At 44.5% G+C, this 13,345-nt stretch overlaps 1 protein-coding gene across 1 annotated transcript in view; it reads left to right on the top strand.

Annotated features, from left to right (window-relative positions):
• sspo (SCO-spondin) overlaps window positions 1–13,345 on the top strand; it is a 62,398-nt gene that overhangs the window by 10,327 nt on the left and 38,726 nt on the right. The window contains exons 19-54 of the mRNA XM_058642667.1: window positions 32–242; window positions 826–920; window positions 1,003–1,259; window positions 1,387–1,521; window positions 1,609–1,811; window positions 2,384–2,511; window positions 2,915–3,024; window positions 3,128–3,280; window positions 3,765–3,858; window positions 3,940–4,149; window positions 4,586–4,791; window positions 5,048–5,162; window positions 5,525–5,646; window positions 5,757–5,930; window positions 6,002–6,235; window positions 6,315–6,437; window positions 6,620–6,717; window positions 6,969–7,200; window positions 7,287–7,439; window positions 7,688–7,825; window positions 7,962–8,144; window positions 8,253–8,403; window positions 9,010–9,169; window positions 9,581–9,629; window positions 10,013–10,117; window positions 10,198–10,325; window positions 10,732–10,852; window positions 10,942–11,069; window positions 11,163–11,304; window positions 11,377–11,547; window positions 11,630–11,810; window positions 11,938–12,007; window positions 12,118–12,139; window positions 12,259–12,379; window positions 12,496–12,709; window positions 12,787–12,928. Of these exons, the coding sequence (XP_058498650.1) occupies window positions 32–242; window positions 826–920; window positions 1,003–1,259; window positions 1,387–1,521; window positions 1,609–1,811; window positions 2,384–2,511; window positions 2,915–3,024; window positions 3,128–3,280; window positions 3,765–3,858; window positions 3,940–4,149; window positions 4,586–4,791; window positions 5,048–5,162; window positions 5,525–5,646; window positions 5,757–5,930; window positions 6,002–6,235; window positions 6,315–6,437; window positions 6,620–6,717; window positions 6,969–7,200; window positions 7,287–7,439; window positions 7,688–7,825; window positions 7,962–8,144; window positions 8,253–8,403; window positions 9,010–9,169; window positions 9,581–9,629; window positions 10,013–10,117; window positions 10,198–10,325; window positions 10,732–10,852; window positions 10,942–11,069; window positions 11,163–11,304; window positions 11,377–11,547; window positions 11,630–11,810; window positions 11,938–12,007; window positions 12,118–12,139; window positions 12,259–12,379; window positions 12,496–12,709; window positions 12,787–12,928 (5,279 nt within the window). The remainder of the gene's footprint in view (window positions 1–31; window positions 243–825; window positions 921–1,002; window positions 1,260–1,386; window positions 1,522–1,608; window positions 1,812–2,383; window positions 2,512–2,914; window positions 3,025–3,127; window positions 3,281–3,764; window positions 3,859–3,939; window positions 4,150–4,585; window positions 4,792–5,047; window positions 5,163–5,524; window positions 5,647–5,756; window positions 5,931–6,001; window positions 6,236–6,314; window positions 6,438–6,619; window positions 6,718–6,968; window positions 7,201–7,286; window positions 7,440–7,687; window positions 7,826–7,961; window positions 8,145–8,252; window positions 8,404–9,009; window positions 9,170–9,580; window positions 9,630–10,012; window positions 10,118–10,197; window positions 10,326–10,731; window positions 10,853–10,941; window positions 11,070–11,162; window positions 11,305–11,376; window positions 11,548–11,629; window positions 11,811–11,937; window positions 12,008–12,117; window positions 12,140–12,258; window positions 12,380–12,495; window positions 12,710–12,786; window positions 12,929–13,345) is intronic.

Here is a 13,345-nt window from a genome sequence, read left to right as displayed (position 1 = left end):
CTAATACCAGCTTCTCCTCTTCTGTCTATAGTGTGTGTGATCGCGGGTCGTTTAACTGCAGTCAGGAGCGCTGTGAGGAGGTGAACCCCTGTCCAGGCTCTCTGGTCTACTCTCCACGCTCCTGCCTCCTCACCTGCTCCAGCCTGGACCCTCCTGGACAACAGCAGGGCACCAGTGTGGGACAGTCGAGCTGCAAAGAGCCTCTGTCTGGTTGCATCTGTCCACAGGGAACTGTCCTCCTCGTGGGTGAAAGCTTACATTTAAGGGTTGATGAATGTGTGTGACTTGATCATGAGAGAGGATGTGAGACAACTGTAAAACATACCACATTCTGAATTTAGAACATTTCTAAACCTTCTTCATGCACAACACTAGATATTAAATATGTATTAAAACTTAGTCTGTCAAACCTGGTTTATGGTTTTCAGATCTAAGATAACTAGAGTTATGGTTCAGGTGCACGACAGAAGAAAATAGTTTCTGATCCACATCAGGCTCATGGCACAGGGCAGGTCAGGTCACACACACACACACACACACACACACACACACACGGGGAGAACATGCAAAGTCCACACAAAAGACGTGTGTGAAGGTTCTCAGTCATCCTTAAGTTAGGTATGAAGACGTTTCACCTCCAGTTTCCTACAGCTGACTACTGAAGATCCACACAGGAAGGCCCTTGGTTCAGACCAGTGACCTTCTTGCTGTGAGGCAACATTGCTAGCCACTAGCTCACCATGTGACCCATAAATCAATGCTGGATAATTGTATGTTGTTGCACCCTTCACAGTTGATGACAGGTTGTGTTGTGGTTGACTGCAGGGCGATGGCTGTGTTCTTCCAGGCGAGTGTCCATGTCACCATAACGGTCAACTTTACTACACTAATGACACCATCACCAAAGACTGCAACACATGGTAATGACCGCTCGATGTTGTCTCATCGCAGCACCTTTATCGTTGAATGATCTCATCATCTCCGTGTTATTGTCTGCTACAGTGTGTGTAAGCAGCGCCGCTGGCTCTGCAGCCAGGCCGCCTGTGCTGGTGTGTGTGTGGCGACTGGGGATCCACACTACGTGACCTTTGACGGCCGCTCGTACTCTTTCCTGGGTGACTGTCAGTACGTGCTGGCGAGGGAGAGCAGCGGTTTGTTCAGTGTCACAGCGGAGAACGTGCCGTGCGGGAGCAGCGGGGTCACCTGCACGAAGTCGGTCACCCTCAGTCTGGCAAATACCATCATACACCTGCTGAGAGGTAGGACACGAGATCACCTGCTTTTTATTTCATGTCAAACACTTTAGTTTGTCAAAAATGACTTAGATAAAGACTATGTTTGATAAATATGACAAATAAATAAACATCTATCTATCTATCTATCTAGGTAAAGCGGTGACGGTAAATGGGATGCCAGTTACTTTACCAAAGTCCTACAGTGGCAGTGGACTGTCGCTGGAGAAGGTTGGCCTGTTTGTGTCCCTCTCCTCTCGACTTGGGGTCACTCTGCTTTGGGATGGAGGTAATAGGACAAACCCACACTTCTTTGAGTAGACACAGATCATACAGCTTCTATCTGTCACAGTAATGGTGACACATTCTTTTGTAGGAATGCGTGTGTATGTGCGTCTGGCTGCTCACCTGCGGGGTCAGGTTGGGGGCTTGTGTGGTAACTTTGATGGAGATACAGAGAACGACTTCACAACGAGGCAGGGCATCATGGAGTCCACACCTGAGCTGTTTGGAAACTCTTGGAAGGTCAGCCCCTCCTGTCCTGATGTGGCAGATCAGGACCTACGAGACCCATGTGCTGTGAGTTCAGTACAGACCCACTGTGGTCCTCTGCTGCTGTAGAACATATTCTCCTCTGACATCAACATCTGCTGCTCATATCTCATACCTCTGTCTTCTCTTTTTCTGGCACATTTACATAAACCATAGATATTTTTAATGAGAAGTTGAACACATGTACCTAATTAAGTGGCTGTTATTGTTTTTGTGTCCACATAAACATTCATTACAAATGCAAACAACTGGTAGACTGTTAAAAGTGAGAAAACTGGAAAGAATGAGTTTTAGTTGCACCGTTTTAAAATGACCCATTGTAATTAACCCTTTGAAAATACACAGTGTTTCCCACCAGAGTCTTTCACACTATTCAACATCAATATTTTGTCCTTTAGATTTTCCCAGTGGTGCAACCTCTCACTTTAAAAAAAACCAAAATCATAATGTGTGTAAAGCTAAGCTGTATATGTGTAAGTGTTAAAATGTGGGCCCACTGTGATGATTAGGAGTTAACATGTGGTCTGTGAGGTTAACGACATGGGCCTTCTCATTGGTTTGTAACACTGTTGCATGTGCTGTGTGTTTGCTGTGTTCAGCTGAATCCTCACAGAGTGATGTGGGCCAGGAGAAAGTGTGCAGTGGTGACACAGGGACTCTTCTCTCAGTGTCACGCTGAGGTGCCATTTCAGCAGTTCTACGACTGGTGTGTGTTTGACGCTTGTGGGTGAGTGACAGGCAGAAGTTTGTTTTTAACTGTCTAACTATGTCTAACTTCATATACAACTATACTACAGTGCTTCATTACAGGAATGCAGTGACCTGTATATGAATGTGTACATGAACATGGGTTCAGCTTTCATTCCGCCAGTCACATGACTTTTACCACAGCTGTTCAAACATGTTTACTGTAAAATCCCATTTTACTACAACAAACACAACATTGTATTTGTCTTTTTGTTCAAAACAATGACACAGATGAGCTGTACGAAGGAGTATTAGGGCCAGATTCCTGAGCAGAGTATCAAACTTCTATCATAATATTTAAATAAAGAACCTTTTTTTGTGCTCCTGAAAGAACTGAAGTTTGGTATTGTATGTGACTGGTGTTTTGTGTTTGCTTGTCTTAGCTGTGACTCAGGAGGAGACTGTGAATGTCTCTGCACAGCCATCGCTGCCTATGCTGAAGAGTGTAACCGCTGTGGCGTCTACATCCGCTGGAGGTCGCAGGAGCTCTGTCGTACGTCGCTCACACACACATACACAGCCCAAAAACCTTAAATACATATCTTAAGTCTGGTGTCATTGTTGTGTCACTTTTGTGTCTTCTTCTTCATCCTCAGCTCTGCAGTGTGACAACGGGCTGGTGTATGATCCCTGTGGTCCTGCTTGTTCTTCCTCTTGCCCCAGTGTTCAGTCCAGCAGTCCACACTCTCAGTGTGGGGCCCTGTCCTGTGTGGAGGGCTGTTTCTGCCCTACAGGCACTGTACGACATGGTGAGACTGATGTAGAACAACAATACTACACACTGAGAGAATACCTGTTTAACAAAGGCACAGCTTTTGTCATCATTTTTGACCAAATACACACACACACACAGGTAATTAACGTCTTTATCCTCTCATCCTTGCATTTGAATAGAAAGTGGTTGATATGTTGATGGTATCACATGGCACATGGCAGTGAGTGAGGGTGAGCAGAGGGTCTTTATATGTAGAGCAGCTAAATGAACCAGGTGAGCAGAATCAACAGGTGAGGTGGATGTGGCTGACAGGCGGGGTGAGTTACACTGGAGAGATTGATTTTTGAGGTGGGATATGAAACATTTCTGTATCACAGATATAGGATACATATTTTAAAGAAAATAAATAATCCCAAGAATCTTAGATAAGGTGAGTATAAAACCATTAGGTTGTGAAAGAACTGTAAAGATTCATCCTAAATCATCATGAGAAGCTGAGTCTTGTGTTTGTTGTTCAGGCGACAGTTGTGTTGTTCCCACTGAGTGTCCATGTGAGTGGGAGGGGTCTATGTTTCCACCTGGAACCACCATCACTCAACACTGCCAGAACTGGTAAGTCCATCTGATTGCCTGTTGAAATAGTCTACATTACATTACAGTAATAATGTTATTTTCTGGTGGTTTTGAGTGCAGCTCCTGTGAGGATGGTGTGTGGCGGTGTGATGGTGCAGCCTGTCCTCCGCCCTCACCTCCCTGTCTGGAGACAGAGTTCACCTGTGCTCGGGGCCGTTGCATCCCCTCTCACTGGGTGTGTGACAATGAGGATGACTGCGGAGATGGCTCAGATGAAGTCTGTCCATCCACCTGCTCCCCGGACCAGTTCCACTGTGACAACAGTCCAAGGTGAAGCCGAACTCACATTATCATTTCAATTAAAGGACATGCACAGCAGCCATTTTGAGTGCAGGGACGATCAGATCAAACTGAAGATCAGTTAAAAAGACTTAAAAATCCTGAAAACAGTGCTCCGGTCCTGCAGGAAATACTGAACCATTCTGTCAACAAATGTTTTCATCAAATGATTCTAATGATTCAGTTACACCCAAAACAACTGCTTTACCAGTCGCTAGTTTGTGTGTTTGTGTCGTGTGTAAAACAAAGTCACGGCGGTTTCATGCAGCCGTGCTATGATGACTCCACCCACATTGAAAGAGGTACTCGGTACTATAGTAATAACAAAAAACAACCAAACCGTGTAGAGAGGAGTCGTACTGGAACTGTATCGCTTTAGTACTGAATGTGCTCAATGAATAAAGTGAGTGAACTCCTCACTCTGCAGTGGACCATGTTTGGACCTGGCTCTGCGTTGTGATGGCCACCCAGACTGTACTGACCAGTCAGATGAGGACTTCTGTGGACCTGCCACCCCCGTGCCCCTCTGTCCACCGGGAGACTTTCAGTGTGCCAATGGAAAGTGTTTGCCAGCCAGTCAAGTGTGTGATGGACGACTGGACTGTGGCTTTGCTGATGGGTCTGATGAGCAAGGTGATTGGTCACTGACACATTTTACCCCCTGGACAACCCTGAAGTTCTCTGATGGTCTGTTATCATATATCATTGTTTTGACATAAATCTAAGAATAGTATTTTAAAACATTCTAATATGTAAACAGCAGCCATTTTGACAGGTCACAGGGGGAAATAGCTGAGTATATAAGCCAGTATATAGCAACAATTATGCTGTGTTGCTTTCTGTTTGTTATGTGTTTTCATTAGTAACAAGTGTATTATTGTTTACTCAGACTGCGGTGTGGTATGTGATGAAGGGGACTTCCTGTGTGCTGGAGGACGTTGCATTCTCTACCTCCACCGTTGTGATGGACATGACGACTGTGGGGACTTGAGTGATGAGAGGGGGTGCGTGTTCATCTCCACTGAATCTGCTTTGTGAGGTTGTTGTGTTCGTATGTGTCACCTTGGTCTACTTGGTGAGGTCTAAAATACCAATATCAAAAACTCTCCACTAAATATGTATAAAGTTACATGAAAGGGTTTTTCCGTCCTGGTCCTGAGGATCCACTGCCCTGCATGTTTGAGATGTTTCTCCACTCCAACACTCCGGATTCAAATGAGTCTTATAGATCAGGCTTTTCAGTGCGTGATGATCACCTGATCATTTGAATCTGGTGTGTTCTGCAGAACTTCTGTGTCTAACTCAGCACTCACTCACATAATGACGGATCTCAACATGTGATGATATCATGTTTCTACTGTTTCAGGTGTGTGTGTGTACCAGGAGAATTTCAGTGCCCAGGTGAGCAGTGTGTCCCCGCAGACAGAGTATGTGACGGCAACAGAGACTGTCCCTCTGGTATAGATGAAGCTGTTTGTCCAAGTAAAGGTAAAATACGAGTGCTCTTCATTCATGTCCAAAGCCAATCCTGAATCTTGAATCCACACTGAACGGTTTGTATGTAATAATAATGAATTTCCTCCGCTCTTGCTGGGCAGTGACTTGTGCTCCTGGGCAGTTTGCCTGCAGAGATGGAACATGTGTTTCCATAGCTACGCTGTGTGATGGGACATCAGACTGTCCAGGTGGAGATGATGAGAATACAACCGTTTGCTACTCTAGTACAACAACACCACCACGACCACATGTCACCCCGGTTATGCCCACTTCAGGTAAAAGTCTTATCTTACATTATTATAAGATTTTGAGTGAATTCTTTTCTTACAGTTTTCTGCTTTCTCAGTTTGTAGGTCCTATGAGTTCAGCTGTGCCACTAATGGTCAGTGTGTGCCTCAGGCCTGGCGGTGTGATGGTGAGACAGACTGCATGGATGGCAGTGATGAGCAGCAGTGCAGCGCCCCCTGTGGTCCTGGCCAGACTCCTTGTCTCAGTGGGGACCAGTGTGTTGACCACCAACATCTCTGTGATAGGATTCCACATTGCAGCGATGCCTCAGACGAGAGCATAGACCACTGTGGTGGGTTCAATTCAAATATCCTAGAGTTTATACAATCTGGTCACACAGAGAGGCCTGTTGACACTTTGTTCTCTTTTAGGATCTAGCCAGATTCCTCCGTGTCCAGGAAGCTTCTCATGTGACAACCGCACCTGTGTGAATATGTCACAAGTCTGCAACGGCATCCCAGACTGTCCACGCGGTGATGATGAGTTGCTCTGTGGTGAGTTGAATAAGTGCCGGGAATTAGGAATTAGCAAAAATTGAAAACATGAAGTCAAGAGGGACAAATGAAAGAAAAGAACAGCGAGAGAAAGGAACAACTTAAATGGAACAAATTCATAGCATTGATGGTGAAAGATCTCATTTCATGTGTTAATATTTTTGACATCTTGTCCTGTTCAGAAAAGACTGTCTCACCAGTGCCCCCTGGTGGTAGGAACGCCACTGTCTCTTGCCCTGAATTCACCTGTACGGATGGATTCTGTATCCCTTTCAACATGGTAGGTGCACAAACATAGAATGAACATTTAACTGTTTGCCAAAAGCCAAGCCGTGATCACATTTTCAGTCGCTGTCCCAAAACTGTTTTATGAGTTGTCTTTGCACATCAGGGCAACTCAGGCCACTCCTCTCTTCATGTCCTGGTTATAAATATTTAATATAGCAAATAATGCAGTTAAAAAGAAGGTTTATCCTTTAATATGTCTCAGGTCCTTCCTATATCTGCTCACTGACCTCATCTTTTTACCAGGTTTGTAATGGTGTGGCAGACTGTGTAGACTCATCAGTGGCACCACCTGGGGGCGCCACAGATGAGCAAGGCTGCAGAACTTGGAGCTCCTGGGGTCAATGGAGCCCCTGTAGTGCCTCCTGTGGGACAGGCTCCATGAGCCGGCTGAGAACCTGCCCACCAGGAGACCTTCTGCACCGCTGTCAGGGACAGGATGTCCAGAGGCAGCAGTGCTTCAACACCACCTGTCCTGGTAAAACACAAGATAAAAATGATAAAGTAAATAAAATATGGAGTGTATTTGTTGTTAATACATGAAGCTCTCTTGTCTCTCTCCAGTGGATGGTCAGTGGCTTCCTTGGGTGATCTGGTCAAACTGTTCCAGTGGCTGCGGTGGAGTCCAGGTCAGACAGAGAGACTGCATCCCTCCTCGAAATGGAGGTCGAGGCTGTTCTCAGCTTCCTGGACCATCAAACCTAGCCATGGAGATTAGTAAGAGCTGAACACTGAAGTGAAATTAACAATATTGAAAATGCTTAAAGCTACTAAAAATTGTTGGTTTGAAATATGGACAGAAATGCCAGTCTTGTGCTTAGCAATAGTAATTTTAAAGAATTGATTCGCCCAAAATCCATTTTGTCCTTGGAATAACTAGGACTGTATCTGATCATCGATCCATCATGTGCATTATAATACAAAATACATATAACCCTAACCACTTTCTTCACTCTTCACTCCAGAACCTTGTCCTGACAACGGATGTGACAACAGCAGCTGTCCCAGTGGGCAGGTGAGACACAGCTGTGCTCCCTGTCCAGTGTCCTGTGCCCACATCAGCAGTGGGACAACCTGTGAGCCCACAGCACCCTGCTTCTCAGGTCAGTCAGGGTAATCTGGATTATGTCAGACTACCCTGTATGATAAAGTTAATTTTTTTCTCCTTCCATTTTGAAATCTCCACCCTTCTGTTTTTGTTACAGCCTCTTTTCTCATTTACACATTTGGTCCTTTCAGGATGCTGGTGTCCAGAAGGTCAGGTGATGAGTCATACACAACAATGTGTGTTACCAGAGGAGTGTGTATGTGAGGTCGCAGGTGTGCGATACTGGCCAGGCCAGCAGATGAAAGTGGACTGTGAAATTTGTGTTTGTGAGAGAGGAACACCTCAGAGATGTCAGCCCAATGCAGAATGCTCAGGTGAGTCTGGCAAACCAACTCTGGTAAAATCCATATCACATCCATTCCTGGCTTTTGTCTTTAATCTCGTGTGCACGTTCATACACAGCCGGTGTTCTCTTATTGTAGTGCACTGTGGTTGGTCGTCGTGGTCTGAGTGGGGCGAGTGTTTGGGGCCCTGTGGTGTCCAGAGTGTTCAGTGGTCTTTCCGGAGCCCAAATAACCCCATCAAACACGGAGATGGGAGAACATGTAGAGGAATTTACAGGAAAGCTCGCAGGTAAGTTACTCCTCGGCTGACTCTTGACTCTGGGAACTATTTACTTTTTATCCTTACCTTAATTCCAACTTTCCACTGAACAACTCTTGGCCAATATTTACTTTTCACATACATTTAATTTTTTACAACATAGTAGAGTTTCCAAAGCATGGTTTAGTGATTCTCTGGTTTTTCGTCAACATAATTTTTTTTATTGGAATCAAAACATCCTCAGGTGAATCTTAGCCACATCATCAGTGATGTCAATTCAATGTGATTCTACCTTAAGTGTTGTGTGTTTACATTTAAATGAATCAAAGGGGTTCACACAATGTGGATTAAGCTCCACACGACTTTGTGTTTCTCAGTTTTCTCAGTATAGCCGTGTTTAGACATTACATTACAACATCTGTTGTACATATGCAGGTTGATGGAGTGAAACAAAATTCATTCAATACAGAAGGAGAATAAGAAAATAAGAAAATTAACAGAAAAGGGAAACAGAAAAGACTCTGCTGCAGTTAATGTAGACTGAAATGTAAAATGAAAACAAGGAAAGTTTTAGAGTGACATGTCTGTGACATGACTTCATGCTTTGTGTCCCCTCCTGTCTGTGTGTATATGCAGGTGTCAGACAGACCCCTGTAATGAGTGTGAGTTCCAGGGTCAGGCTCATGCTGTTGGAGACAGATGGAAGTCTGACCACTGCCAGTTATGCCATTGTCTGCCCAACCTTACAGTGCACTGCTCCCCCTACTGTCCATACACTGTCACTGGATGCCCACAGGTAAAACGAAAGTTATGCATGTAACTACGGTTCTATGAATCCTGGATGACCGCCAGAGGCAGTGCTGTAAGCACTCGTCCCAGAGAGATTGCAGGAAGTTTAAAATGGTGGCAATGGTGCAGTGTACTGGGTCAACAGAACACTGAGACACCAGTTGTCATACTCTAACCTTGTGGAGAGGCCCTGATATTTAAAATGGTGTTCCTGACAGCCTCCGTGCAACTATTTGGGAGGGACTAAAATATTATGTATGTGATTGTCTGGGCTTTAATGCACCTGTAACCTGGTTTCCATTCATTTTTGATGGAAACCCACCTCTAATGTCATGTTAACAGTGTGGTGCACACTCTTCTTTGTGCGTCCTCCTTATATTTGTGCACCTTGGCTACTTTAACACAAGTGTTTGTGCAGGGCCAAATTCTAATGCCTGGAGAAGGAGAAAGATGCTGCTACTGCCAAGGTACAACCACGACTCTTCTTTTACACTCAATAAAACCTTCTGTTACACTGGGAAATCAATATTTTTTGTTAATTCAATTTAACTCCTCCTCCAATGACTTATGTAAGGCAAGCCGGTCTGCACACAGACATCTCGTCCTCATTTAAGTCGAAAACACGAGCAGATAAAAAAAATCCAGTTAAATACAGATAAAAAAAAGGACAAACAACAATAATGAATAAAAACAAACTCTGATTCAAAGACAGAAGAGGTGTTAGCGCATTCATCAGGGTTATTTTTAATCAGACAGACCACTTTTGTTGTGACAAGTATTTATGTTTTAATACATATAAGGTCCCATTCATTGATGTAACCATATTTCTTTCTAAATCAACTGTGTGTAGAAGGAAATGACATCATTCTTGTGACAAGTGCTCCTCCCATTGCAACCACCAAGCCAGCGGAGGGCACTACACCCCAGGTTCCCACATATCCACTTCCTCCTGGAGGTTCGTATCAGCCCCGTATGAACATTTGTTTGGGTCTCTTTTATTCACTCATGGTTCTTTTGAATGGAATCTGTGTTCAGATGACTGTTGGTCTCCTCTGGGTGTTCAGACTCTGCCGGTCTCAAGTTTCAGTGCCTCTTCACAGCAGACTGGTCATCCTCCTGAGGCAGCTCGCCTGCATGGATGGGACCATCACACAGAGCTCCAGGTAAAACACATCCACGGTACATGTTTTCTCAGTCATCAGTCCTTCTTCTGCCCGATCATTAATGAACGCCTGGACAAAGAGAACCTTTTCTGTTTGGGGGAATTCTAAATTTCTCTTACTTTCAGTGTCACTAGCTGACTGACTTCTTTTAGTTTTGGTTGAAACTTTATAACTAACCCAGTGAGTCAAACACCACATTTATGGATTTTACACTTTGGTTTCCTGGCCTTGATAAAGCAGCGCTGTTTCAGTCCAGTGGAAGGGGAACCAAGCCAAACCAAGTAGAACTGACGAGAATTTCCTTCTGGTACTCTTCTAGTCATCGCTGACAGACAAACTCTAAACTGTCAGTGTAATATAAACCAGTCTCAACGCTAGTTTAATTCTGTAAATCACTCATGTGCAGGGTTGGAGTCCAGAACCTGAGGATTATAAGGACCTGCCCCAGCAAAGTCCTGACGGTCACAGCAGCAACTCAAAGGGCCCTTATCTGCAGATAGACCTGCTGCAACCATACAATATCACTGGTAAACAAAGAGACTCATCAGTGTAATGAATGTAAGTACATATGTGTCCATCAGTGTAAAAAAGACAACAGTGTTGTGGCTCTCTGCAGGTTTGTTAACCCAGGGTGGAGGAGTGTTTGCTACATTTGTGTCCAGTTTTTACCTCCAGTTCAGCCAGGACAGCAGACAGTGGTACACTTACAAAGAGTTTGTCACTGACGCCCGACCCAGAGCCAAGGTCAGACATCAAAACCAAGAGCCGGCATCTTTTCTTCATACCGTTGATTTTGAAGGCCACTCAGCTTCTCTTCCTCACATGTTGAACTTCCAGGTGTTTCTTGCAAACCGCGATGATCGTGGAGTGGCTGAGATCAGATTGGACAGGATGGTGTCTGCTCGGTTTGTACGTCTGCTTCCACATGACTTTCAGAATGGCATCTACCTTCGACTTGAGATTATGGGCTGTGGCGATGGTTAGTGCATTTTTTTATGCCATGTTTTGGGTGATTTAGAAAGTCTTTCTGAGATGTTTTGTGCTCCCTCAGGTCATGGCTGGTTAACCACCTCCACCCCTCCGTCGTCTGTGTCTCCAGAGGGTGGCTGCAGAGGGAAGGAGTTCCAGTGCACAAATGGTCGTTGTGTGCCTGCGGGTCCACTGGGAGTTGTCTGTGACGGAGTCAATGACTGCGGTGATGGATCAGATGAGATGCAGTGTGGTGAGTTTCCTACCATGACACAACATGAAGTCACTTATTCTTCACAAACCAAACAGAAATAAGTTTGATTGTGTGCCTGCAGGTACACTGCCCTCACCTACTGCCACCAGTCCACGCAGCTGCCCTGCTGGGCAGTTCTCCTGTCCTCCACCAGGGGGCTGCATTGAGGCAGGGAAACGCTGTGATGGTGTCTTCCACTGCCCCAAAGGAGAGGATGAAACTGGCTGCCACCCACATGACAACATGACTACTCAGTCAGACAGGTGGAGTGGAATGTTTGTTCTGTAGACCTATGAACTATTTAAATGTCCCTGCTTTTCTATTTTGTCTTTATTCAGCTTCCAGTTTGTTGTTTTTGCTGTAAAACTTCCTCTGTTGTATTTACTACAGACCATACACAGCCGCTCCTCTCATGACTCCATCCATGGCTGCTGTCACTCATCCCACAACAACCCCAGCAGTAAGTGTGTGTGTGTGTGTGAGGATGCAGACACACATCATTCAACCAAAGACCCAATGATTTACAGCTGGTGAGAAGATTCTGTGTTAATATATCTTATTTATTTACAGAGTGGTGGCCCAGGATATAGGGGTGAGTGTTAAAGTGTTATACTGATTTATTTTTGATAACAATCAACTCTCTTGTGTGTGACGTATTCAGTTTCCAGTCTGGTTCTTTTAAATGGTCTTAATGTTCCGCATATGCTTCAGATATCTGCTCCTCTCCCCTTGGACTGGAGGACGGGCGGATTAGATACGGTCAGTTGACGTCATCCTCACATCGGGAGAACAACCCAGCTGATGCTGGACGACTGAACATCATCCCTAATGTGTGAGTGGTCTTGTATGTGTTTTGCTGCTGTTGTTGTAAAACAACCTGATTATTTGATGATGTCGTTTGCTGCATGGATTTAATGTTTTAAGAAGCACGTGCTCTTGTGTGTGTAGTCAGGTTATGGAGCCTGGATGGAGTCCCTTACCTACAGATGCCCAGCCATATTTTCAAGTGGACTTCCTGGAGCCCATGTGGGTGTCAGGTGTGGTGACGCAGGGCAGTGAGAGGATGTGGGGTTACCTCACTAAATACCGCCTGGCCTTTGCTCTGCACACCAACCTCTTCACAGATTTCACTGACAGTGGGAAACCTGGTCGCCCTGCTCAGGTATTTGCAGTAGTTTGGTGTGAAAAACATATTTCACATCAAACGTTACGTTTTAAGAGTCTGTTTGTGTGTTGTAGGTGTTTGAGGTGCGGATGGTCGGCAGGAACCCGGTGACCCGATGGCTCGATCGGTTAGTCAGAGCTCGCTACCTGCGCATCATCCCTGTGGAGTTCAGACACACCTTCTACATGCGTGTGGAGATCCTCGGTTGCAGAGGAGGTGAAGGATTTAAAGATAACATTTAAATATTTAATCACGTTTTGACTGATTGATTGGAAGAAATCAACATTTTGGTCTTTTAATTATGTCGTGTGCTTTATTGTCTCTACTTTAACCTTCAGTACAAATGTTATTATTAGTTCTGTCAAGAGATTAAAAAAATGGAGAGATTAATGAATTATGATCTGTAATGAATTGATCTAATTAATTTATTTTTTAATCTCACCTAAAAATTACTGAGAAAAGCCCTCAACTTGAGGTATTTTCAATTAAATTCATTTTTACATTATTGTGGCAGATCAAAAGATTGATATATAACAAAAAAGTGGCTTTGAAAGTAATTTATTGTTTTAACAAACTTGAACAGATGCAGCCATTTAAATTCCGCTTTTGTCAAACACCAAATAATTAGACAAT

Source organism: Solea solea, chromosome 1 (assembly GCF_958295425.1).
Source record: "Solea solea chromosome 1, fSolSol10.1, whole genome shotgun sequence".
NCBI lineage: Eukaryota > Metazoa > Chordata > Actinopteri > Pleuronectiformes > Soleidae > Solea > Solea solea.
This window is presented reverse-complemented; position numbering and strand designations above follow the sequence as displayed.